Here is a 23,888-nt window from a genome sequence, read left to right as displayed (position 1 = left end):
GTTGCTCCAGTAATGATGCACCATTTAACAGTCCCATAGAAAAATAAATGTGTGTATTTACTGCATTTGTTCAGCATTAAGTAATAGCTTTTTTTTTTTTAGGTAATATCACTTTATTTTATTTTTGGCAGTCTGATAGGTAAAAAACAATATATACTCGTGTTATTGAACATTTATTGGATGCTATTGAGGTTAAGTATTATTTTATATGATTCTTCGTAGAGAACAAATTAGTTGAGCTAGGAGATAAATTTATATAAGAAGCTGCTATAAAAGAAAAACAACCCCTGAGGGAGTAAGTAGTATCACAGTTTAAGTCTGTGTTTAATGTGCCTTAATTATTATTCATTCCTCCTCCTTCCTCTTCTTCCCCCCACACAGTTTCCTGATATCCTTCAACAAACAGCTTCCAAGATGGCCGGGACTTTGCTCCCCAAAGAATTCCTCTGGGCTGTCTTTGAATCTGTCCGGAACAGCAGTGAGAAGAGCCTCAGCTCTGACCCCAGCCCTGGTGAGTGTTTCCGGGGTGTCTGAGCTGGAGCTATGGCGGCAATGTTTGGGCTGAGTCCCTGGCATGAAGAGGCCTCCTCGTCCAGGGGGCTGGTTGAAACGTTTGCAAGGCAGTGGCATGGCAAAAAGCCATAGACCAAAGAACTACACCTTTGGAAAAGTGATTTGGAATCACGTCTTCCACTCCTTCCCCAGACCAGTGGGTTAAATGGTGAATGCGTGCAACACACATTTCAAAAAGATTGACTTAAAGGGTCTAAATGGCTGAGTGACTGGGCATTGCAGTGCTGGGGCCAGGCTGGCCGGTGTGAACCTTGGATCTGCTGCTTACTGGCTGTGTGCCTTTGGGTAAGCCCTTTAACCTCTCTGTGCCTCAGTGTTCATCGTCTGTAAGATGGGGACAATGAAAGTCTCTACCTTATTAGGTTATTATGAGAGTTAATGGATTTGAACCTGTAAATGTGTTCACAACATTGCCTGGCATGTAGGAAGTGCTCAGTAAGTGTGAGATACTTTTATGACTTTTGTGCACCCACGAAGCACAGACTTGTGCCAGGCAGGAGGAGGCAAGGTTAATCGGACCCAATCATAATTGTAATAATAATCATTGGCAGCCAGTGCTCCCTTGCTTTCCTGCAACAAATAATTACTGAGCGCCGGCTCTGTGAACAAAACAGACAAAAATCCCTGTCCTGGCAGAGCTTACTTTCAAGGGACCTGGGGGGGAGGGCAGGTGCCAGACAGTATAAATCACACACACAGTAAGTAAAAGACGTAGTAGATGGTGTGATGATGAGTGCCAAGAAGGAAGATAAAACAAGGGAAGGAAGGGGGTCAGGGGGTGTGGGGTGGGGGATTATAATTTGAAAAAAGATTTCAGATTCTGTGTCTCCCTCTCTCTCTGCCCCTCCCCTGTTCATGCTCTGTCTCTCTCTGTCTCAAAAATAAATAAACGTTAAAAAAAATTTTTTTTTTAATAATAATTTGAAAAAAGAATGGTGGATGCGGGTTTCACTGAGAAGGTGACCTTTCAGTAGACTCAGGGAGTGTGGGCGTGGACTGTGTGGACATGTAGTGTTGGACTCTTACGGGCAAATAGAAGTGTAACAGGAACGAGAAGGGATGGAAAATGAGAGGCCAGTGTGGCTGGAGCACACGAGAGGCAAGGCCACGTGGGGCCGTATAAAGGAAGTCCTAAGGACTTTGTCTTTGTCCTTGGGTTGGGGTGTCATGGGGGAATCGAGCAAAGAAGTGTCACAGTCTGATGTAGGTTTACCTCGGGTGGTCCTCTCTCCGTGCCCTGTCTCACCTCACCTCTGTACTATGATGTGGGTGCTGTGCTTGCTCCCATTTTCTTGACATGGGAAACTGAGGTTTAGAGGGGATTAAGAGACTTGGCCAAAGTCACTGAGTGAGTAATGGCAGCTCTTGGATTCGTACCCAGAGCTGGTGGTGATCTCCATTAGCTCCTCCTGCCCTCACGACCTAGCAGTGCCCTTGTCAGACGGCAGTGCTCCTACTCTGTGCATGTGGGTGTGCGAAGGTAAGACATGTCACATGCTGGCGAGGAGCCTCTGTTACCAGCACTCCATTGGGATTTTCTTTAGTGGTCTGGGTATTAGTTACTGCCGCACTTATAGTAATTAATGGATTAGCAGACTTACAACTTGGTTTCATTTTAGTTAATTTATATGTATGTGTTGATTCATTCAACAAATATTTGCCAAACACCTACTATGTGCCGGGCCTGGAACACAGCAGTGATAATACCAAGTCCCTGCTGCACTATTCAACCATTCTGTTCCTCTCTAATTCTGTATCACTGGATCCTGTTTTCCTGGGAAAGTGGGGTGGAGTGGGGGAGTCTAGGAAGGAGGTGTCTTTTGTGATAAAGATGCTTGAGGACCACACGTGGTGCCCTTGATCTGGTCTGATTTCCCCTCTTGACCAGAGTCCAGTGAGTTGCCATTGGTAAGGGAATGGCCACAGAGCTTGGGAATGCCCTGGCCCAGGTGGTGCTGGTGAGTCTGTGAGCCTCAGGGATAGACAGCTGCTAAGACAGGAAAGCCAGGATTGCTCTCAAGATAAGGAGCCCTGGTGGCTCTGGGTGGCTCAGTCGGTTGGGTGTCCCACTCTGGATTTCAGCTCGGGTCATGGTCTCACAGTTCATGGCTTTGAGCCCCTCATTGGACTTGCTGCTGGTAGTGTGGAGCCTGCTTCAGATTCTCTCTCTCTTGCTCCGTCCCTCTCCACCTCACTGTGTTTCTCAAAGTAAATGAATAAACTTAAAAAAGAGAGAGAGAGAGAGAGAGAGAGAGAGAGAGATGGTATCCTTAAAAAAAAAAAAAAAAAAAGACAAGGAGCGTTTGGTTTTCTCCCAGGTTGGGCATATCTGGGAGAAACATTTCGTTTGCGTGTTGATGCTGTGAGCTCATTTGACCAGATGAGGTTCAACTTATTCCGAGAGTGAAATGGACGGGTTTCTCCTGTTGTGAAGAAAACGCAACAGGTCCATTTCTCCTCTCCCTGAGGCAGTGGGAAGGCCATAGCCTCCCCGATGATTTTCATGGACAGCACATCATTCATCCTCCCTTCCCGCACCGAGAACTGAATGCTCCTTCCTCGTAATTCTGGGAGCTTTAACTCTGGGTTGCAAACTCAAATGTATGCAGGGGGGCTGCGGGTACATAGCTAATAAAGATAGCTAACACGTATTGAGCACTTACTGTATACCTGGCATTGTTCTAAGTGCCTCAGATGTAATAATACATTTAGCCTTCACAGAAGTTCCATGAGGTAATTTTATCCTTATTTTATGGACGAGGGAACTGAGGCAGACAGGGGTTATATAGTTTTGGATTTGAATCTGAAGCCAAAACTGTTCACCACCGGCTCCTACTGTCCTCCAGGCAATTTGGAGCCCCAATGAAACGTTGCAGAGCTCCTGCGGTGTGCATGTGGTGTGCAAAAAGTTGGCATTTCTGCAATTTCATTACCAGGTAATTAGCAAGAAGTTCCAGAAGTGGGATTTAGGCTGCTCCATGTGTCCCTGCTCTCAACGTCGACGCTAAGCTGCCTCTCGTGCATAAATCCAACTGGAGAAGGTTACTCGTTTCAATAAAGAAACAGACTAACGTGCCTGAAGCCCTCTTTCTTCTGTTCCTCCCCATTCTTCAGGTTGCCATGGAGTCGTGGCTCCTTCCTCTGGTGACATCTTCACGCTGGCTGAAGCCAATGCCTGCTGGGCCCCCGAGGACCTGCTCTGCATGGAGGAGCACACGTTCATCAGGAACGTGGAACTTCTGGGGTCTGTCAGGGGTTTCGACCAACCTCAGCTGATGACCCTGAAGGAGAAGGCAGTACAGGTAAAGCACATCAGGGTGGGAGTTTTCAACAGAGAGAAAACCCCAGAAGGACGGTCCCAGCATTTCTGTGGGCAGAGCCCACCCCAGGGGGTTTTCACTTGGTGTTACCGTGTTGCAGTTTCTCTGGATGAACCCAGTGCCGTAGGCGTGCTCTTCGCATCTGACAAATTTCTAGTTCCTCTCTCTTAGGGCTGTGGCAGAGAACAGACATGTGTCTTGGCATCTAATGGATGTTCAGTAAAAAGTTCTGTGGATGTTCTGGTGCCTCTGACTGAGACGGTTTCCAGGAACTGTGCCTTTTCTTTCTCCTCATGGAGGACCTCAGTTGCTGCTTACAGCAGGTTTTCTCAGAGGCTGTTGCGATTTTGTCGGAAAACATAGCAGAAAAAAGTGAAAAGAAGACTAGAAGTCATTTTTCATCTTTATAAAAGGGTCCCTTTGAGTGGCTCATTTCAGCCATTAGGATAGTTGTGGAATATCTAGTTACCTTTGTGGGGTTAAGGCATTAAATTTCTTAAAATTATATTTATAACTCTTTTTTATATAGATGACCCAAGTTTATTGTAGAAAGGTGGGAAAATAATAAAAAAGAAAATCGGTCATAATCTTCTACCTAGAGATAAGCACTGTTAACATTTTGGTATATTCACCTGAAGCTCCCCAGACTTCTGTATATGTGTATAAAATATATTTATATATTTCATGCGTGTATGTCATGTATACTTACACATATATGTTTCAAAAAATAGTATCGTGCTCACTCACTATTCAATAACTTGCTGTCCACACCCAACAGTATAAATGCATATTTTTCTTTATCAGAAATATAAATTTATATCAGCATTTTAAATAGCTATATAATATTTTGTTTTATGGCTGGTCCTTTTTTTTCCCTGTCCTTATTTATTTAGCAAATTGGTAGACTTTTAGGTTGCTTATATTTTTTTAATGCCTCAAAGTACGTATTTGTACATATTTCTTTGGATACTTGTCTCATTATTTACTTAGGATAAATTCCCAAGGTGGAATTTTGGGATCAAAGAGTGTAAATATTTGAAAAGCTATTGATACATATGACCAAGTTCCTCTCCAAAAAGTACGTACCAATTATATTCTCAACATCCACAAATGAGGGTATCCTTTATCCCATATCTCTTCAACACCATAAATGATCATTCTGTTTATCCCTTGTCAATATGATCAGGGATACAGGTACCAGATACATAGTATCTGGTGAATTGGTACCAGGGATACTAAGTTTAAAAAGTTATGACTAAGACTGAACTTTTTTCCATGTTTCTTCTTTTGTGAATTTCTTATTCATGTCTTTTTTTTTTTTTTTTGAAAATCAGTAAAACTCTGCTTCTGTTCTTTCACCATTAACAGAAAACTAGGGAAAGCAAAAATGTTTGTGTTTACAAGATAAATGGCCTTAGACAAAGCCTTAGTCCACTGGCCAGGGACCCTAGATGTGGCCAATTCAAGACGAGGGCCAAGAAATCAGACCAGTCCATTCCTGTGATACAAAGTTGTTCTGTTCATGTCTTTTGCATATATATATTTAAGTAAAAACAAGTGTAGTCATATTTTTCTTGTTGATTTTTAAGAGAATTTTATATATTAAAGAGATTTACCCTGTGTCTGTTTAAAATACTATTGGTAATGGTCAGTCTAATCTGGATTTTTTTTTTTTTTTTTTTTTTTTTTTGGCTTGAAGTTTTGGGACATGCCTTCTTACTGGAAAGAGTACCATATTGTCTCCCTGGGGCGCATTGCTCTGGCTCTTAATGAGAGTGAGCTGGAGCAGCTGGATCTCAGCTCCATTGACACTGTGGCTTCCCTCAGCCAGCAGACAGAATGGACCCCAGGACAGGTAGGTAGATGTTGCTGGATCTTTTAAATATCCCATTTTGGTCTTAATTTTCTGTATATTTTCCTTTATATCTTGAACATACAGTATTTATAATAACTGTTTTAAAATCTTTGCTGCCAGGGTTTCCTAGGTGGCTGGGTCAGTTAAGCGTCTGACTTCAGCTCAGGCATGATCTCACGGTTTATGGGTTTGAGCCCCATGTTGGGCTCTGTGCTGACAGCTCAGAGCCTAAAGCCTACTTCAGATTCTGTGTCTCCCTCTTTCTCTGCATCTCCCTTGTTCTCTCTCTCTCTCTCTGAAAAATAAATAAACATTGAAAAAAATTTAGGGGCGCCAGTATGGCTCAGTCAGTTGGACATCTGACTTTGGCTCGGGTCATGATCTCACGGTCTGTGAGTTCGAGCCCCATGTTGTGCTCTGTGCTGACAGCTCAGACTGGAGCCTGCTTCGGATTCGGTGTCTCCCTCTCTCTCTCCCCCTCCCCTGCTCACACTCTGTCTCTGTCAAAAATAAATGTTAAAAAAAATTTTTTTTTAAATAAAATAAAATTTTAAATCTTTGCTGCTAAATTTCCATCATCAGTCATTTCTGAGTTTGTTTCTATGGGCTAATTTTTCTCCTAGTTATGGGTCATGTATGGGTCATGGCTAGTAGTTTTGACTGGCTGATAGACATTGTGAATTTTATCTTTTTGAGTGCTTGATTTAGTTATACTCCTTTGAAGAGTATTTGGCTTTGTTCTGACATACATTTAAATTACTTTCTAATCAGTTTGGTCCTTCTGAGGCTTCTTTTTGAGTGTAATTAGGGTGAGTCCAGAGTGACCTTAATTCTCTAGTTAATTTGTCCCCATTACTCAGACATGATTCTTCTGGGGACTCTGTCTAATGTGTATGTATTTCAAGACCTTTCTGCTTTGGCTGGTGGGAATGTGTGTTCTCTTTCTAACTCCATACAAGCTCTGAGAATTGTTCAGCCTGCTGCTTTCTGATGCCTCTTCCTGGTATTTATGTGGATTTCACTTCTGGCCTGTGTAGATAGGTCAATACTGAGCCAGACCGGAGAAGACCTCTCTCTTCTGTGAAGTTTCTCTTCTGGTGTTCTGTCTCTCTCTCTCTGAACTTTCTTATTTTCCAGTACTTTCCCCCACAAATTACTGGTGCCCTGGCCTCCCTGACCTGGATCTCTGTATTTCCAACTCAGATGGACCACTGGGGTTTTGGGGTCCCTTCCCTGCTCCCTGGACTGCAAGCTGCTTCTGGGCCATAAGCAAGGGTGATTTTCGGACTCCTCTTATTTTCCCTCTTTCAGGATTATAGTCCTATGTTCTCCATTGTTCAGTGTCTGAATACAATTGTTTCTGTATTTTGTTCAGTGTTCTCGTTGTTTACGGTGGGAGGGTGATTCCTGTGTCACTTAATCCTTCATGGTTTAAAGAAGAACTCCCCAGAATTTAATTACTTCAACTGGGAGGGAAGTTAACCCACTGGATTGCTAGAAAGGGGAGTCTTAGCTGCTTCGTGGTATCTTCATTCTCAGGCAGCCCTCCCTCAGTGGTCATTTTCAACACCAGGTTTATATATTATCTACTTAGTAACCCCATAAAAAGAGTGCCTCTTTTGCATTAATTTTTTTTTACATTTTTTTAATGTTTATTTTTGAGAGAGAGAGAGAGAGAGACAGAGACAGAGCGCGAGTGGGGGAGGGGCAGAGAGAAGAGGGAGACACAGAATCTGAAGCAGGTTCCAGCTCTGAGTTTGTCAGCACAGAGCCCGACATGGGGCTCAAACCCATGGACTGGGACGTCATGACCTGAGCCAAAGTTGGACACCTAACCGACTGAGCCGCCCAGGCGCCCCTTTTTGCACTAATTTTTGAAAAAATTGCAGCATTGGCTGTAATTGCCCACTGCAAACCATCACTGTAGTCAGGAGTAGAGCAAGTTGGGTGGCCAGGCATGTGTCAGGGAGCGGAGTCCGTCTCAACATGACCCTGTGAACTGACAGTGGAGAATGGGAATGTGGGGGCTGCCTAAAGGCCCCCAAAGACATCTATGCCCCAATCCCTGGAACCTTGGAAGATGTTCCCTTATATGGCAAAAGAGATTTTTCAGAGATGATTAATTTAAGGATTTTGAGGTGGGAAGATTCTCCTGATGAGCCCGATGTAATCACAAGGGTCCTTATGAGAAGGAGGCAGGAGGCCACAGATACACAAGGACACAGAGAAAGATTCGAAGGCCCCAGGCTGCTGGTTCTGAAGAGGGAGGGTGCAGCTACAGGCACCCTGTGGAAGCTAGAAGAGGCAAGGAAACAACATTCTCTCGAGTTTCCAGGAGGAACACACCCTGCCGACCCATTTTAGGACTTAGGGCCTCCAGAAACGTAAGAGAATACATTTGTGTTGTGTGAAACCACTGACTCTGTGGCAATTTGTTACAGCAGCAAGAGGAAACAAATACAGGGGGGTTCACCAAAAGAAAAGCATGGTGTTCTCAAACACGGGGCGGGGGGGGGGGGGGGGGCACGGGTGCTGGGCAGGCAAAACCACTGCATGTCCCCCAGTTGTGTGAGCTTTTTGGAATCAGGATTCCATGATTCCAGGCAGGAATCCAGGATTCCAGGCAGCCATTCCACAGCCATGGCTGTGAGGGTTACACCAGTCAATACATGGGAAACATTTTGAACAATGCCTGGCACATAGTGTTCAGTAAAAAGTACTTTTTTTTTTTTTATTTTTTTTTTTAACGTTTATTTATTTTTGAGGCAGAGGGAGAGAGAAGAGAGAATGAGCGGGGGAGGGGCAGAGAGAGAGGGAGACACAGAATCGGAAGCAGGCTCCAGGCTCTGAGCCATCAGCCCAGAGCCCGGCGCGGGGCTCGAACTCACGGACCGCGAGATCGTGACCTGAGCTGACGTCGGAGGCTTAACCGACTGAGCCACCCAGGCGACCCTATACTTTTTTTTTTTTAATGTTTATGTATTTATTTTGAGAGAGAGTGAACGTGAACAAGGGAGGGGCAGAGAGAGGGGGAGAGAGGGAATGCCAAGCAGGCTCTGCACTGTCATGGGGCTCGAACCCCGGAACTGTGAGATCATGACTGGAGTCAAAATCAAGACTCGGACACTTAACCGACTAAGCCACCCAGGCGGCCCAGAAAGTAATTGTTTTCATTGTCATGGCCATCATCATCATCATCATCATCATCACCACACTTCCTCTCTCTGGAAGTTTAAAAGTTGCCTCAAAAAAAGAAAAGAAAAAAATAAGTTGCCTCATTTCCAAGATGGTCTAAACCAAGCAATTGGAGGTTCCTTCTATCCTGACGTTCCATAATGACTGGTTTTGACTGGTTTGGGAAGTGCCACCTCAGCCTTCAGATATTAAAATCCTTCTGTTTACAGTCCTGGAGGAAACAAATATATATCCAACTTAGAAACTGGAGTATCTCTTTCCCTTTGCACCAGTTTTAATCCCCATGGATGCCAGTGAGATTTATCAATATGTTTGAAGAGGATATGAAAACCTAACATTTGCATAGATCATTTGCAGTCAGTCCCTCAACTTTCGCTCCCAATCAAACCCTTAAATGCATGCTTCTAGATTAATAGACAGACCTGGCGGAACTATATTAACGGAGTTCAGTTTAAAAACCAATATAAGGGGGGGAGGAAACTATTAGAGAAGCCAGAGGGATGAACAGGGAGATTGAAATCTTAGAGCTATTCATTTTTCAGAGGGTTAATATTGCCTCAAAGTGTTAGTATTAATTGTCTGGGAATCATTACAGATACACTGGTCCAGTCATTCAAGTAAATATATTTTGGCTTATCACCTCGCAAGCTGAGCTTGCGTTTTCCGGGTTCCAGTGGTGAGGACAATTTAATACCGCGTCCTCAAAGTAATTTTATTTGATTGTATTTTTGCACTTTCATTTTAAAATGGGCACGCCTGATAGTTGAGGAGCACACATCGTTACGAGTCATCTAGTGAAACCTGATTTGGGAAGCCTTGATAGGAAATGTTCAAAAGCTACCTCGAATCTCTATGTTCTCGTCATACCCAGACATCTTCACAGGCTACGAGTACAGGCTCTGGAGTCAGACTGTGAACTTTGTAATCACTGAGGGAAGTTTCATGGAGAACCTGATCAGTCTGATTTGCAGGAACATGGGAAATCTTCCTGAAGCCAGTCCATGTGAAGGCAGCAATCCGATGCCATTTCTTTTGTTTGTTTGTTTGTTTGTTTGTTTGACATTTTTAAATGCTTTTTTTTTAAATTTGTATTTGAGAGAGAGAGAGAGAGACAGAGTGCAAGCAGGGGAGGGGGCAGAGAGAGAAGGAGACGCAGAATCCGAAGCCGGCTTCAGGCTCTGAGCTGTCAGCATAGAGCCCGACGTGGGGCTCAAACTCACAGACCGTGAGATCATGACCAGAGCTGAAGTTGGACGCTTAACCGACTGAGCCACCAGGCGCCCCAATCCAATGCCATTTCAAAGGGGGTACCTGTTGCCTACAACTTCTGTAGATCACTCACTCAGATATTCATTCATTCATTTAAAAAGTACTTACTGAACCAAACTGTGTGTCAGGCGTTGTACCAAGCAGTAGGGATTCAATAGCTAGCTGGATATTCTGTGCGTCTTGGGATTCTACGGTGGCACAGACAAAAAAGTGAGCACAGTGACAAGTGTTTCGAAATTGTGATAATTGATGGAGCACCTGGGTGGCTCAGTTAGTTAAGCGTCTGACTTTGGTTCTAATCTCCTGGTTCGTGGGTTTGAGCCCCATGTCGGACTCCGCACTGATAGCTCAGAGCCTAGAGCCTGCTTCAGATTCTGTGTCTCCCTTTCTTTCTGCCCCTTCCCTGCTTGTGTACTCTCTCTCTCTCTCTCAAAAATAAAATAAACATTAAAAAAATAAAATGACAATAATTGATAACAGAAAATGGGCAAGGTGCTCATAGAAATAGTCAAGGAAGGAGGCTATTTAAGATAGGTGAATCAGGGGAAGAGGTAGCGTGTAAGCAGACCTGAGGAGGGGTGCCTGGGTGGCTCAATGGGTTAAGCGTCCAACTCTTGATTTCAGCTCACGTCATGATCTTGGGGTTTGTGGGTTTCAGCCCTGTGCTGAACACAGAGCCTGCTTGGGATTCTCTCTCTCCCTCTCTCTCTGCCCCTTCTCAGCTCGCACTTTCTCTGTCTCTCTCAAAATAAATAAAGTAAATAAACAGACCTGAGGAATGGGGAGGCAGCAGACATGAAAAGTAGAAATCCAGTGCAACATTTCACAGTCTTTGTCAACACTTTCTCTTAACACTGTAATGATTCTTATTGTGTGATAAGGATGAACTAACTATTCTTATTGTGTGATAGGGATGAATTAAAAAGGGATGGTGGGGGTGTCTGGGTGGCTCAGTTAGTTAAGTGTCCAACTCATGATCTCAGCTCAGGTCTTGATCTCAGGGTCGTGAGTTCAAGCTCTACATTGGGCTCCAGGCTGGGTGTGAAGTCTACTTTAAAAAGAAGTAAAAGTAAAGGAGATGGGGGGCGCCTGGGTGGCGCAGTCGGTTGAGCGTCTGACTTCAGCCAGGTCACGATCTCGCGGTCCGTGGGTTCGAGCCCCGTGTCGGGCTCTAGGCTGATGGCTCAGAGCCTGGAGCCTGTTTCCGATTCTGTGTCTCCCTCTCTCTCTCTGCCCCTCCCCTGTTCATGCTCTGTCTCTCTCTGTCCCAAAAATAAATAAACATTGAAAAAAAAAATTAAAAAAAAAAAAAAGTAAAGGAGATGGGAAGACTCACTATATCCATGTGACCCTCACTCCCATTCAGATGTTTGTCCTTGGATGTCTCCTCCCTTTCTTTGCCTTGGGAGCTCTTGTCCTCTTGTAATCTTTTGCACCTGCCTGTATGAGCACTGAGGGATCCAGACTTTATTATACAGAGAATCTCCAAAGGCTTGACTTGAATCCTTCCTCAGGTCTGACATAAGTAGATCAAATGAATCAGGGTTCATTTAGTTACAAGTGGCAGAAAAAAACAACCCAAAGTGGCTTGACCAAGCAAAGGAATTTATTGGCTCCCTTAACTGAAAAGTTCAAGTAAAGAGTTCAGGTATGGCTGGATTCTGAGTCTGCAACACTATTGTAGAGAATCTGTCTCTCACCATCTTTTGACCCTACTTTCCTTTGCGTTGGCTTCAGTCAGAGGCAGGTTCTTTCCATGCAGTGAATTCTAGCAGGTTCAGGTGTTTATCCTTCCAAGGTCAGTCCAGAGAAAGACTGTCTTATTCCTCTATTTCAGTTAGGACATCCCTAATTATTCCAGCTAACGTCCTGGTTGGTTTTGACTGGATCACATGCCCAGTCTAGAACAAATCATGGCAGCCAAGCTGAGGGAAAACTTGACTAGTCGGGACTGGGCCATAGCATCACTTCTGGAACTCAGCAGGCAGTTCCTCCAGCTGAACCTCATGAAGTAAGAGTGTGGGAGGGGTGGCTCTCCAGGGAAAGTCGTGCACAATGAATGGCTACTGTGGAAGAATTTCAGGGAACCCTGCACATCCACACCAACCCCCTTGAATCAAAGCTCACTGAAGAGATTCCTCTGTGATTTTCTACACCAAAGCATTTGATATACTACTCTCTGGAATTGAAGAGAGAAGGACAAACCTATTTCTGTAGGACTTTAGAGAAAGAAAAATTCACTGTGGCCAAGATAGCCAGGGAAGACTTCATGAAGAAAGTGACATTTGACTTGAACCACTGCCCCTCCACCCCCCCACCGTCCCGCCCAAATAGAAAGCTGGTTGGATTATAACAGTTGGGGATGTAGGAAGTACATTTCGGATGGAGGGAATGATTTGAGCAAAGGCAAAGGAGCAGAATATTACAAGGTTTGTGAGACAGTGCTGGAAACAGATGCTGGAAAAGTTTGGATTCTGACGCAGGAGAACTTATGTGAGCAAACTATCTGAAGGTCATGAGTGACTGAGGAAAATACACCAGCAGACACAGGCACAGGCACAGGACACAGTTCCTTTCATGCTGCTGAAGGATACAAGAGTTTCACTGCCAGAAGACACCTCCCTGGATCAGGGGACACACTCAATGGAAGCAGCACCTTAGGGACACGAACATGGAGGCGGGGGCTAGGATGCTTCGGAATGGGAGTGTGTCCAGAGGAGTATGGGTGAGGGATTGGTCCAGAGGCTACTGATCTAGCTCTGTTATTCCCTCCTAGTCTCTGGATGGTTCATCTTTATTCTTCCTTATTTTTTATAGGCTAAATCCATTCTGCAAGGATTCCTGGAGGATGCAGGCTATCGTATCCAGGATCTGAAGAGTTTCCACTTAGTAGGACTTGGTACAACCTTGTGTGCTATGAACATCACTGAAGTCTCACTTATAAAAATCTCAGAATTCAGGTAACCAGACCAGTTGTGTGCACAATGGCAAATGATTGACCAGCTCATTCGTCCAGCAACATGTTCTCCGCTTCCTGATGCTTTGCCGCCTTTCTGGGCTAAGATAAGGAGTGGAGTCAGCTGGACCCTTTCTGGATGCTTGGCCTACCTATCTTTTTTTTTTTTTTTTTTTTTTTAATGTTTGTTATTTATTTGAGAGAGAGCAAGCATGGGAAGGGCAGAGAGAGAATCCCAAGCAGGCCCCATGCTGTCATCACAGAGCCTGACGCAGGGCTTGATCCCACGAACCATGAGATCATGACCTGAGCTGAAACCAAGAGTCAGATGCTTATTAACTGAGCCGCTCAGGCCCCGAGCCTGCCTACTTTCTGCACACCAGTTGTGTCTGAAGAGTCTCCCAGGCTCACACTATATTCTTCCCTCTTACATAGGGTGGTGGTGGCCAGAATCGGAACCCTGCTCTGCAGCACCCATGTCTTGGCTGAGTTTAAGAGGAAGGCAGAAGTTGTATTTGGGGATCCCGCCAAGTGGTCCGGCCCTGTCTTGCAGGAGCTCGGGACCATTGCAGGTAAGAGGCACCTTGAGCATGCCTTCTCTCCCTTTCCAACCTTTGTCCTGGGGACAAAAGCAAATAATAATAATAATAATAATAATAATAATAATAGAATCCTTGGCTGTGTGTAGTGAACATCTCTAAGGTTACAGTGGAACCTAGATTCATGACTTGAAGGTGAAGAGGGTGGGGTCTACAAATCTCCCCTTGGTGATTCCTGTGCTCACTAAAGCGGTTTAGGATGTGATTTAATTGGCTCCTAACTACTTTCATACACAATCTGAAATTGCGTAAAGTTCCTTCTGGGCATACATTTCCTTGTAGGAGACCAATCAGGGGTGCTATGACCCACTTTTTTTTTTTTTTTTTTTTTTTGAGTTGATTAAGAAACTTGATTCTCCAGTGTGATTTTCAGGGCCTTTGGTAAGGAATGCGGCTTGCCTAGAACAGACAGATCTGTACATTAGGCAGCACCATTAATAAAACAAGTAGAGTTCTGATGGCTGGATCTAAACCCTCATGATTCCTTTTCCTCCTCAGCTGGATTAACTAAGGAAGAGCTCCAAATGCTGGACAAGGATTTGATGCCGTATTTCCAGCCATCAGCAATCAAATGCCTTCCTGATGAGATATTCAAAGTAGGTACCCAGTTCTTCAAGGGGAATAGGAGCTTGACCCCATTTCAAATCACATAGGGGAACAGATGGCAGGCCTCGGATTCTAGAGGCTTGCAACCAGCCTTCTTGGAAAGGGCCAGGGGGGAGCTGTATGCCAACAATGAATGGGTCACATGATAATTCTGGGTTAAAATTTTTTTTTCTTAAAACTGTATGTTTTTTTTTTTTTTAATTTTTTTTTTTCCAACGTTTATTTATTTTTGGGATAGAGAGAGACAGAGCATGAACGGGGGAGGGGCAGAGAGAGAGGGAGACACAGAATCAGAAACAGGCTCCAGGCTCTGAGCCATCAGCCCAGAGCCTGACGCGGGGCTCGAACTCACGGACCGCGAGATCGTGACCTGGCTGAAGTCGGACGCTTAACCGACTGCGCCACCCAGGCGCCCCAAAACTTTATGTTTTAATTGTAGTTATTTTTATGGTTGTCTTCCCTTCATAGCAGGTGGTATTGATTTTCTATTTATGATGGTAGGACAGGTTCATATTTCTTTATCCAGAACCCTTGGGGACAGATATATTTCAGAGTTTAGAATTTTCCAGATTATAAAAAGATCACTCTGTGAATCTACAGTATGTAACTTAACACCCCCAGCAATGTCTGGGGAAGCACCTTACGCATTAATATTTCTGTGAAGTAATCAATGACGTCACATTAATTGGAATAAATAGAGACTCTAAATGGCCTTCAATCAATTCAGGTTTTGCAGGCAAAGAAGTTTGTCTTAAACTTTGGAAAACACTTTCAGCTTTGAGACATTTCTGGATTTCAGAATTGCCAATGAGGGATTGTAGACCTATATAACATTTCCTTATTATTTTTATTTTTTAAATTATTTATTTATTTTTAAAAATGGTTATTTACTTATTTTTGAGAGAGAGAGAGGTCGCAAGCTGGGGAGGGGCAGAGAGAGAGGGAGACAGAGAATCCCAAGCAGGCTCTGCATTGTCAACACAGAGCCCGATACGGGGCTTGAACTTACAAACTGTGAGATCATGACCTGAACCACAATCAAGAATCTGATGCTTAACCAGCTGAGCTCCCAAGGTGCCCCATAACATTTCCCTTTTTTTCTTTTTTTTTTTTTTAATTTTCTTTTTTCTTTTTTAAAATTTACCTCCAAATTAGTTAGCATAGAGTGCAACAATGATTTCAGGAGTAGATTCCTTAGTGCCCCTTATCCACTTAGCCCATCCCCCCTCCCACAACCCCTCCTGTAACCTTCAGTTTATTCTCCATATTTACAAGTCTCTTCTGTTTTGTCCCCCTCCCTGTTTTTATAGTATTTTTGTTTCCCTTCCCTTATATTCATCTGTTTTGTCTCTTAAAGTCCTCATATAAGTGAAGTCATAGGATTTTTGTCTTTCTCTGACTAATTTCACTTAGCATAATACCCTCCAGTTCCATCCACGTAGTTGCAAATGGCAAGATTTCATTCTTTTTTGATTGCCGAGTAATACTCCATTGCATATATATACCACATCTTCTTTATCCATTCATCCATGGATGGACATTTGGGCTCTCTCCATACTTTGGCTATTGTTGATAGTGCTGCTATAAACATGGGGGTGCACGTGTCCCTTCGAAACAGCACACCTGTATCCCTTGGATAAATGCCTAGTAGTGCAATTGCTGGGTCGTAGGGTAGTTCTATTTTTAGTTTTTTGAGGAAACTCCATACTGTTTTCCAGAGTGGCTGCACCAGCTTGCATTCCCATATAACATTTCCCTTTTAAATGAATTTAAGTAAAAATATTTTAGTTGGTTTAAGGAAAAGTGGTAAGAAAACATCAAAGGAGTATGTTAGCTAACGTGACAATAAATTATTAAGGGAAAAAAAAAAGAAAACCTCAAAGGACAGGTGACGATGCAATGGAAAAAAATTGGCAGGGTGGCTTTGGGTCAACTGTAGTGGGGTAGTCAGTGAGGGGTCCTTGCTTCGTGTCCCCGTACAAGACTAGTGTTTGGTGGGGACGGTGTGCTCTGATGAGGAGTGGCCCTGGTACTCTTGCTTGCTGGGTAACTTGGAAATACATTCCGTCCACCACAACCATGTAAGACACACAAACGAGGCCGGACAGACTCCTGCGATGCCACATCACTGGTTCATTTCAAGACAGGCGGCAGACCTCGAATGACTTCAGAAGACAGGACAGATGCCAGCACAGACAGTTCCCCAGCTGTTTCTGGGAGATAAATCGTAGTCCTTGAGGCTACAGAGCTTCCCCTCTGGGGGGCTCTGCATGGGATAGGCAGCTTGGTTCTGGATGCTGCACACTGCTGAGCACTTTCTCCTGGTCTTGTTTGGGATGCACTTTGTGGTTGCTTCCTTGTTTGGGTATTTATGTCAGAAATCCCTACTGACCACTCCCCTTCTGTGGGCTCCGGGAGAGATGCCCCCGGGGTGTAACCCAGTGCATGCTGGGCCTCAGAAGGTAACATGAAAGAGTGCATTGGCCTGGGTGGAGTCTCAGGTGAACTGTGTAAACTTAGCCCTCTCTAAACGGGGAAGCTGCGTCTCGTCTCTGGCACCTCAATGCAGTGTGACAATCTGGGATCACTATTACTGGATCTCCCTTTTTTTTAATTTTATTTTACAGATTCCAGAGGTCTCCATTTTCATGTGAAACCTCCTGATAATTAAATGTTGGCAACCACTTTTAAATTTATTTATTTTTTTAAAACAGAGTCCGGTAGGCCTAGAGATTCAGCCTGGCCTCTGGGCTGCAAGCCAGCCCCATTGGAAAGATAGATAATTTTTATAGTACAGACTCCACTAATGGTAGATATAAGGTGTAAGCCAGAAGAGTACCTGTGTTGGGTGTGTCTGTGTGTCTGAGGGAGGAGGTGATGCTGACCTTGTGCAGCAGGTCAGCTAGGTCGGAGGGAGGAACGGTGTGGCACACGGAAGGGCAGGGCAAAGGTGCTGCCTCTCCTGAGGGCTACAAATACGGGCACTCATTCTCCTGCAGTGAAGAGTCCTGGGGGGAGGCAGCTGCGGAGGTGGGCTTGGCCCAGAGTATGAAGTCCCCATTGCCCCATTCAGGAGCCGGAACTGTGTCCTGAAAGCGGGGGGCAGGGAAGGGTTCCAAGCAGGGGAACAACACGATTCCAGGGAAGCATCTCCTTATGGAATAAGAAGAGGGTGAAGGAAAGAAGAGGGGCGGGTGAGGGGGTGTAACCCCTTTCCCAGAATCTTTGGGGTCCTTAGAAAATAAGCAACATAACTTTAAAAGCCCCTCTACAAATTCAGAATCCTGCCATCCCATCTCATTCCAGACCCACTGAAACTAGCCACCAAGTCCTCTGAGCTAGATGCGACTTCAGAAAACATCTTCGTCAGGGTCCTCAAAGACCCTAGTGTCCTTGGCAGAATTTCCCACTTCCAGTGCCCATGGCAGACGTCACTTTCCTCCACTGAGCCCTCACAGGACCCACCCGCATGGTGTGCAGGCAGTCATCAGAATCCACACAGGAGATGAGTTCTCTGTGCCATTCCACATCTAGTCTAGAGCCCAGAGAGGCTGTGAAACTTGCCTAAGGTCACACAGCAAGTATATGGCAGACATAGATACTAGCCATATGATATTGGCTGGGACACAGATTCAGATCTTTAGCCTTTAGGCTTGTGTTTTCTTCTCTAAATCAGTGTTTCTCAGGTGGGGGACCTGGAGCCTGGAGAAGGAGGTACCTTGTGCTGGATTAAACAACATTAAGTCACACAGTGAGAAAATCGTGACTCTCTTTTCAACTCTCTGTTAATGCTGATTACTTCAAGGAGGAAGTCTCAGTTTGGAGCTAAAACGTCTTTAACACCTCTATAACGCTTAAAGCCTCCTTTTTATTACATTTTAAGAGATGTGGGTTCAGAAATTGTTGGCCCACAACTCTAGCTAGAATTCAGGAAGGTTGTTTCATTTCTTTTGGCCTATTGTTAATGGTTACTGATGGCAAGTCACTCTGGTCTTCCATTTTTGGAAATTTCCACTTAAAATTTTCCATTTAATTTAATTTATTGATTTATTGATTTATTTATTTATTTATTTTTCTTTTATTTTTTTAAATATTTATTTTTGAGAGACAGAGTGAGACAAAGTGAGACTGGGGGAGGGGCAGAGAGAGGGAGACACAGGATTGGGAACAGGCTCCAGGCTCTGAGCTGTCAGCACAGAGCCTGACGCGGGGCTCGAACCCACAGACTGTGAGATCATGACCTGAGCCGAAGTCGGACGCTCAACCGACTGAGCCACCCAGGAGCCCCAAAATTTTCCATTTTAAAAATAAATTTATTCTAGCAGTGAAAGAGCGAGGAGATTTTAGGGAAAGATCCTCAAGAGGAGCAGAAAGGGTACACGGGTGTGGCAAAGTTGTGCGCGGCCCTGGACGGGTGACCGAGGTTTGGGTAACCCGCGGAGGAGACCCACTGAGGGCGCTGTTCCCCCCCCACACCCATCCCGCTGCAGGAGCTGTCCGCGGAGCAGATAGCCTCCTTGGGTCCCGAGAACGCAGCGGCGGTGACCCCAGCCCAGCGCAGGCAGCTCAGCGTGTTGCAGCTGCAGAGCCTCCAGCGGGCGCTAGATGGCGCCAAGACTCGCTCCTGGCTGGACACGCCCCCGAGCGCCAACCCCACCAGGACCGTCTCCTCCGCTTCTACTCTAGGTGAGGGGGGGGACACTCTCCCTGGTCCTCCTTAGCCGTGTTCCCTGTTCTTGGGCGGGGACCTTCCTAAGATTAAAAGTGGGGTCTCTCATAGTCATCCGAGACTCTGCATTCAGAGAAAAATCTAAAGTCCGTAGCAAGCGTCTGTAAATGACCCTCAACTCTGCCTGTACTTTGAAGTCACCTGGGGGAACTTAAAAAATTAAAAGAAAAAAATTTTAAGTTTATTTATTTAGAGAGAGAGGGAGAGAGAGAGAGAATGAGAATGAGAATCCCAGTCCCAAGCAGGCTCCACACTGCCAGCCCAGACCGGAGCCGAAAGCAGGAGTTGGACTCTTAACCTGCCGAGCCACCCCAGGTGCCCTGGGGGAACTTTTAAAACAGCCAGTTTCTGGGACCCCATCCAGAACTCGTTGAATCAGAATCTCTCGAGTGTAAATGCATTTCACCGGTTCCTTTGCATCCTACCTCCTTCTCACTGAGCACTATTAATTAATAAATTCGACCAGTATATATTATTGGGCACCTACTATGCATCAAGCCTGCAGCAGGGGCTGGGCATATGGGGGTGAGCAAGACAGGTGAGGCTGTCTTGTAAATGAACAAGATGATTTCACATCCAGGAAGACCAGGGACGGAAGGAGGCAGAGGGAGGTGGGGGTGACTAGGGCTCAGCTAGGATAAGGGGATCAGGGATGTGTGGCTTTCCTTGCCTTTCTTTTCTCTTCTCTTTCTTCCCCCTCGGTCTGTCACTTCTTTGTGGCCCCTCCTATCTTTAGTGAGCACCATCTCTGGACAAAGCATGGTGTTGGACTCTGGGGAGATAGCAGAGAGCAAGCCAGATGTGTTCTCCATGCTCACTGAGCTACCAGTTGAGCCTGGGATTGAGGGAGGGCCTACGTAGCCAGGCGACCATGAGGCAGTATGACAGGTGCTGTGATGGGGAACACAGGCACTGAGGGATCACACGGGTGAAGCAGCTGACGTGGGCTTGGGGGGATCGGGGAGTGCCCGTGGCAACCTCCCAAAGATGGTAATGTCTAAACTGGAGCCCAAGCTGGGGAGAAGATAGACTCAGCCCCATGGACAGTGTCCCAGGTAGAGGGAGCAGCGTCAGCAAATACCCAGGGAGCGAGGAGAACTTGGTGCTCAAAACCTCCACTCTGCCTTTTCCTGACCTGAATGTCTCCCTCCGTCTGCCCCAGCCTTCCCTTGGCGGGGGGATGGAGGACTGGGGGAATTCCCAATTTCTGCAACCACAAGTGGCCACAGACGGCACTCACAAACAGGAGCCATGACCTTTGATACACTACTATTATTTTTAAAACTTTTTATTGAAATAGAATATGCATACATTTAAAAATTACTTTTAAACATCGTGTTTTGTGTGTTTTATATACTACACACAAGAGTTAGTACACAGGGTTCAAAACAGGTAAGTAAGGTCTGACAAGGAATACAGTGAAATGTCTCCCTCTGTCTGTCTCCTGTCCCATCATCACCTTCCCTTCCCCAGAGGCAAGTGATGTTACCAGCTTCTTGTGTATCTGTCCGGAGATAGTCAGCCTGTGCATGTCCATAGATTATCTCTGCACTTTTATAAAGGGTAGTTGTACCCTTTGTTATGTATCTGTACATAGGAGCCCGGCAATGGTTGGTTTTCTAGTTGCATCATAACTGCATTTAACCAGATCTCTACAGACGGATAGGTCAGTGTTTTCTTTAAAAACAAAAAACAAAAAACAACTTACAAACAAGGCTGCAGGGAATAACCTTTTATCCTTTGCATCTGTTCAAGTATATCTCCAGGATAAAGTCTTCAAAGTGGTATTGCTAGGTCAGAGGGTATGTACATTGGTAATTTTGACGGATATTGCAAAATCCCCTGTAGAGAGGCAGGACTAGTTTTTCCTTGAACCAACAGTGTCAGAAAGTGGTGTCCCTGTGGGACCTTAGATGCCCTACTCCTTGCATTCATCCCACAGGCCCTTCCTGAGGGGAAGACCCTTACTCTCTTGTTTCTTAAACTCGCTTCATTATCAGGACCACCTGGGAGGGATCCTTAAAATACAGATTCCTGGGCCACGTGTCAGACTTGCTCAATCACAATCTCCGGGGGGGAGGAGCCTGGGATTTGCATTTTTAACCATCTCCCCAGGTGACTCTTAGGATTGAGGCAGCTCTGGTACCAGCTGATTCACATAATGACATTGAATTCTCACTTCTCGGGCCCTGCATTCAGGTCATGATTCCCACGTAAGAGAAAAGAGCAAACAAACCGCGTTCCGGGGGGAATCACGTGAATGGGCCAGAGGGAGACTCAGGGAACTGGGCATGATGCATCTGCCCACGACCACCCCTCCTTCCCCCGCGGGTTGCTGAGGCCTCCTGTGCATCCCTGTTTCCTTTTAGGAGCCCCCAGCACCTGGGGTCTTTGGCTCTGCTGTCCTTTGCTGGTTCTTATGGCCGAGACCGTGTGAGCAGCGTGTGTGCATCGCCCTTCAGTGCCCAAGCAGCCGGCCCAGGGTGTGTGGAAACAGAGGCACTTCAGACTGTGAGACCCCCTACCCCAATCCACAGCCTCCGCTGGGGCGGGGAGACCCCAGGGCCTTGAAATTTCAAAGGCACCAAAAGGAAGAATAATTGTTAAAAATGATTTTAAAAGTTCTTCAGCTGGCTTGTGTCCTCAGCAGAGAGACGTTCTCTGCCCCGTTTCAGCCTCTCTTGCTTTCCAGCTTGGAGACAGAGAAACTGTGGGTGGGAAGGGTGTTTTCTGTCAAGGGCATGAGGACCTGACGCCCGAGTTCCTGGCATCTCTCTCTGAAGAGAGGGCAGTAACTTGTGCGTAAGGATTGGCGGGTGCTGGCAGTGGTACCATTTTATCCAGGACCTGATCTGGCTTCTTCTCTGGCTTAATGTCTCTTCCTCGGAGCTATAGGCTACATTGGATTTCTCCTTCTTAGGTATTTAGCAGAGCCGAAATAAATGAATCCCTCAACAGAAGCCAATATTCCTGCCTGATTGCTGGGGCTAATTGATGTTTTGGTGGGCATTGCATTGCCTGGAAATTAAAACATTTAACATGGCTCAACGTTAAATCAATTTTTAAATACATTTTCCAGATGCCTTCCATTTCTTTGGGAGTCAGCTGAATGAATGGCTGTGGAGTTATCCGTTAAGCTTTTAAAACAGTCCTTTTTTGACGAAGGTGGTGCCTCTTCCGGTTTTAAGTTGCCCTGGGCTTTGGGGATGGGTTGAAATAAAAAGGAAATACATAGTGCAAGTCAATCACCCATGTGATTATAGCACAGCAGGGCAAAGTCAGCCCACTGGCCCAATCCTTTTGGAGGCTGGGATGGAGTTACTTCTGGAAATTTGCAGGATGCTCTTGGCCTCGGGCTCAGGAAAGGGCAACGGCAGTGTGGTTTGCCACCTCCCAGGTGTTATGCCGTCTCAAAAATAGCAATCAGAGTCATTTCTCATGACATCCCTTAGGGAGCAAGTTAGACATCCTGGGCACTTCTCTTCTGCCACCAGCACGCCCTGCGTTCTCTTCCTGGTCACGCATCCACAGTAGATGTCTCATCTGGAGATAGGAAGAAAAGCCTGCCTGAGTTTCCAAATATCTCTGGTGTTCCATAAGAGGTGGGTGGATTTTAAAAAGCAGCATGGGTAGGTGTTGTAGAGACTGGTGTATTTTCAGATGTCACATGCAGTTATGATAGAAAATTAAAAGGCTGGCATATGGAAGGTGTGGCCCTGCAGGTGTTGTTTAGGGTCTGATTTGGTTCTTCTCTCATCCTGGCGGGGAAGTGGCAGCTCATGTTCCTTCTCAATCACAGATCATCAATCTTGTTACCCACAGCACCAGCCCCCGGTTTAGCGGGGCCAGACTGGCTGATCTGAGAGGGGTGTTGTGTGAGAATGGGTCTGTGGGTTCCAGTTGGGTCCAAGCAGGCTTGGATCCAGCTCAGGACCCACTTTCCTTCGGCCTTGGATTTTCCTGGGGAACAGCAATTAAAACAACTTTCCTTTGGGTCAGGCGTCACGCTGCCAATGGCGTGGAGCTTTTGTGTCTCACCTTCCCTTCTGATCATTTGGTTTTGATTGACTTCCTGGACCCTGCCTGCCATGTTGGATGGCGACAGTGACTCCTGGAGGGCCAGCTCTGCATCAGGCACTGCTGAAGGGGCTTTGCCTATATCGTTAACTCACTTGGTTGTCATCACAACTCTGCTACGTGGGTGCAGTTGTGATTCCCATTTTCAGATGAGGGGACTGAGCCCAAGAGGTTAAAGAACTGTGGTCTAAGGCCCCTCAGGTAGGAAGGATTTTTGGATCTTGACTTTTTACCTCACACTGTGCTGCCTCCTAGATGAGTATCTTTTAACTTCTCCAATAAGTTAGATCAGAGAGAGATTCTGTAACTCCCTTCACCTCCTCCTCTGGCGGGAGGCCAGCTTGCCTCACAGCACTTATAATTGGTGATTGCCTCAGGCAGAAAGACAAATCCAGCTTATGCCCCGCAGGACCCCTGGGGTCTCAGGTTGAGATGCGCAGGGAAGCAGCGGGTCACACTGATAGGTGTTGTTCCTGTTCACCTTTCAGTGTCAACCCGGCTGTTGCATTCCCAGCCTCCATCTTCTACAACTGGCCCCCCAGGTGGCTGCAGGGATCATGGTCACTAGCACACAGGTCGCGGTGTCATGGTCCTGATTGGTTGGGACCTGCTCCATATAGGTTGTCAGATATCTGAATATCACCCCCAGCTGGATCCTTTGGCGGAACCCCCACCTTCAGGCCCCGTCCAGATGCTGAGCGTAGCTTGT

At 45.7% G+C, this 23,888-nt stretch overlaps 1 protein-coding gene across 1 annotated transcript in view; it reads left to right on the top strand.

Annotated features, from left to right (window-relative positions):
* OTOA (otoancorin) overlaps window positions 1-22,146 on the top strand; it is a 69,686-nt gene extending 47,540 nt beyond the window's left edge. Inside the window, exons 18-25 of the mRNA XM_040459622.1 lie at window positions 382-511; window positions 3,688-3,875; window positions 5,593-5,748; window positions 13,030-13,172; window positions 13,604-13,740; window positions 14,266-14,363; window positions 18,864-19,059; window positions 21,472-22,146. Of these exons, the coding sequence (XP_040315556.1) occupies window positions 382-511; window positions 3,688-3,875; window positions 5,593-5,748; window positions 13,030-13,172; window positions 13,604-13,740; window positions 14,266-14,363; window positions 18,864-19,059; window positions 21,472-21,539 (1,116 nt within the window). The 3' untranslated portion in view covers window positions 21,540-22,146. The remainder of the gene's footprint in view (window positions 1-381; window positions 512-3,687; window positions 3,876-5,592; window positions 5,749-13,029; window positions 13,173-13,603; window positions 13,741-14,265; window positions 14,364-18,863; window positions 19,060-21,471) is intronic.
* The last annotated feature ends 1,742 nt before the right edge of the window (window positions 22,147-23,888 follow it).

This window comes from Herpailurus yagouaroundi, unplaced genomic scaffold (genome assembly GCF_014898765.1).
Source record: "Herpailurus yagouaroundi ecotype Mexico unplaced genomic scaffold, PumYag 222, whole genome shotgun sequence".
Classification (NCBI taxonomy): domain Eukaryota; kingdom Metazoa; phylum Chordata; class Mammalia; order Carnivora; family Felidae; genus Herpailurus; species Herpailurus yagouaroundi.
Note: the sequence above shows the minus strand (reverse complement) of the source record. Positions and strands in the feature narration are given on the sequence as shown.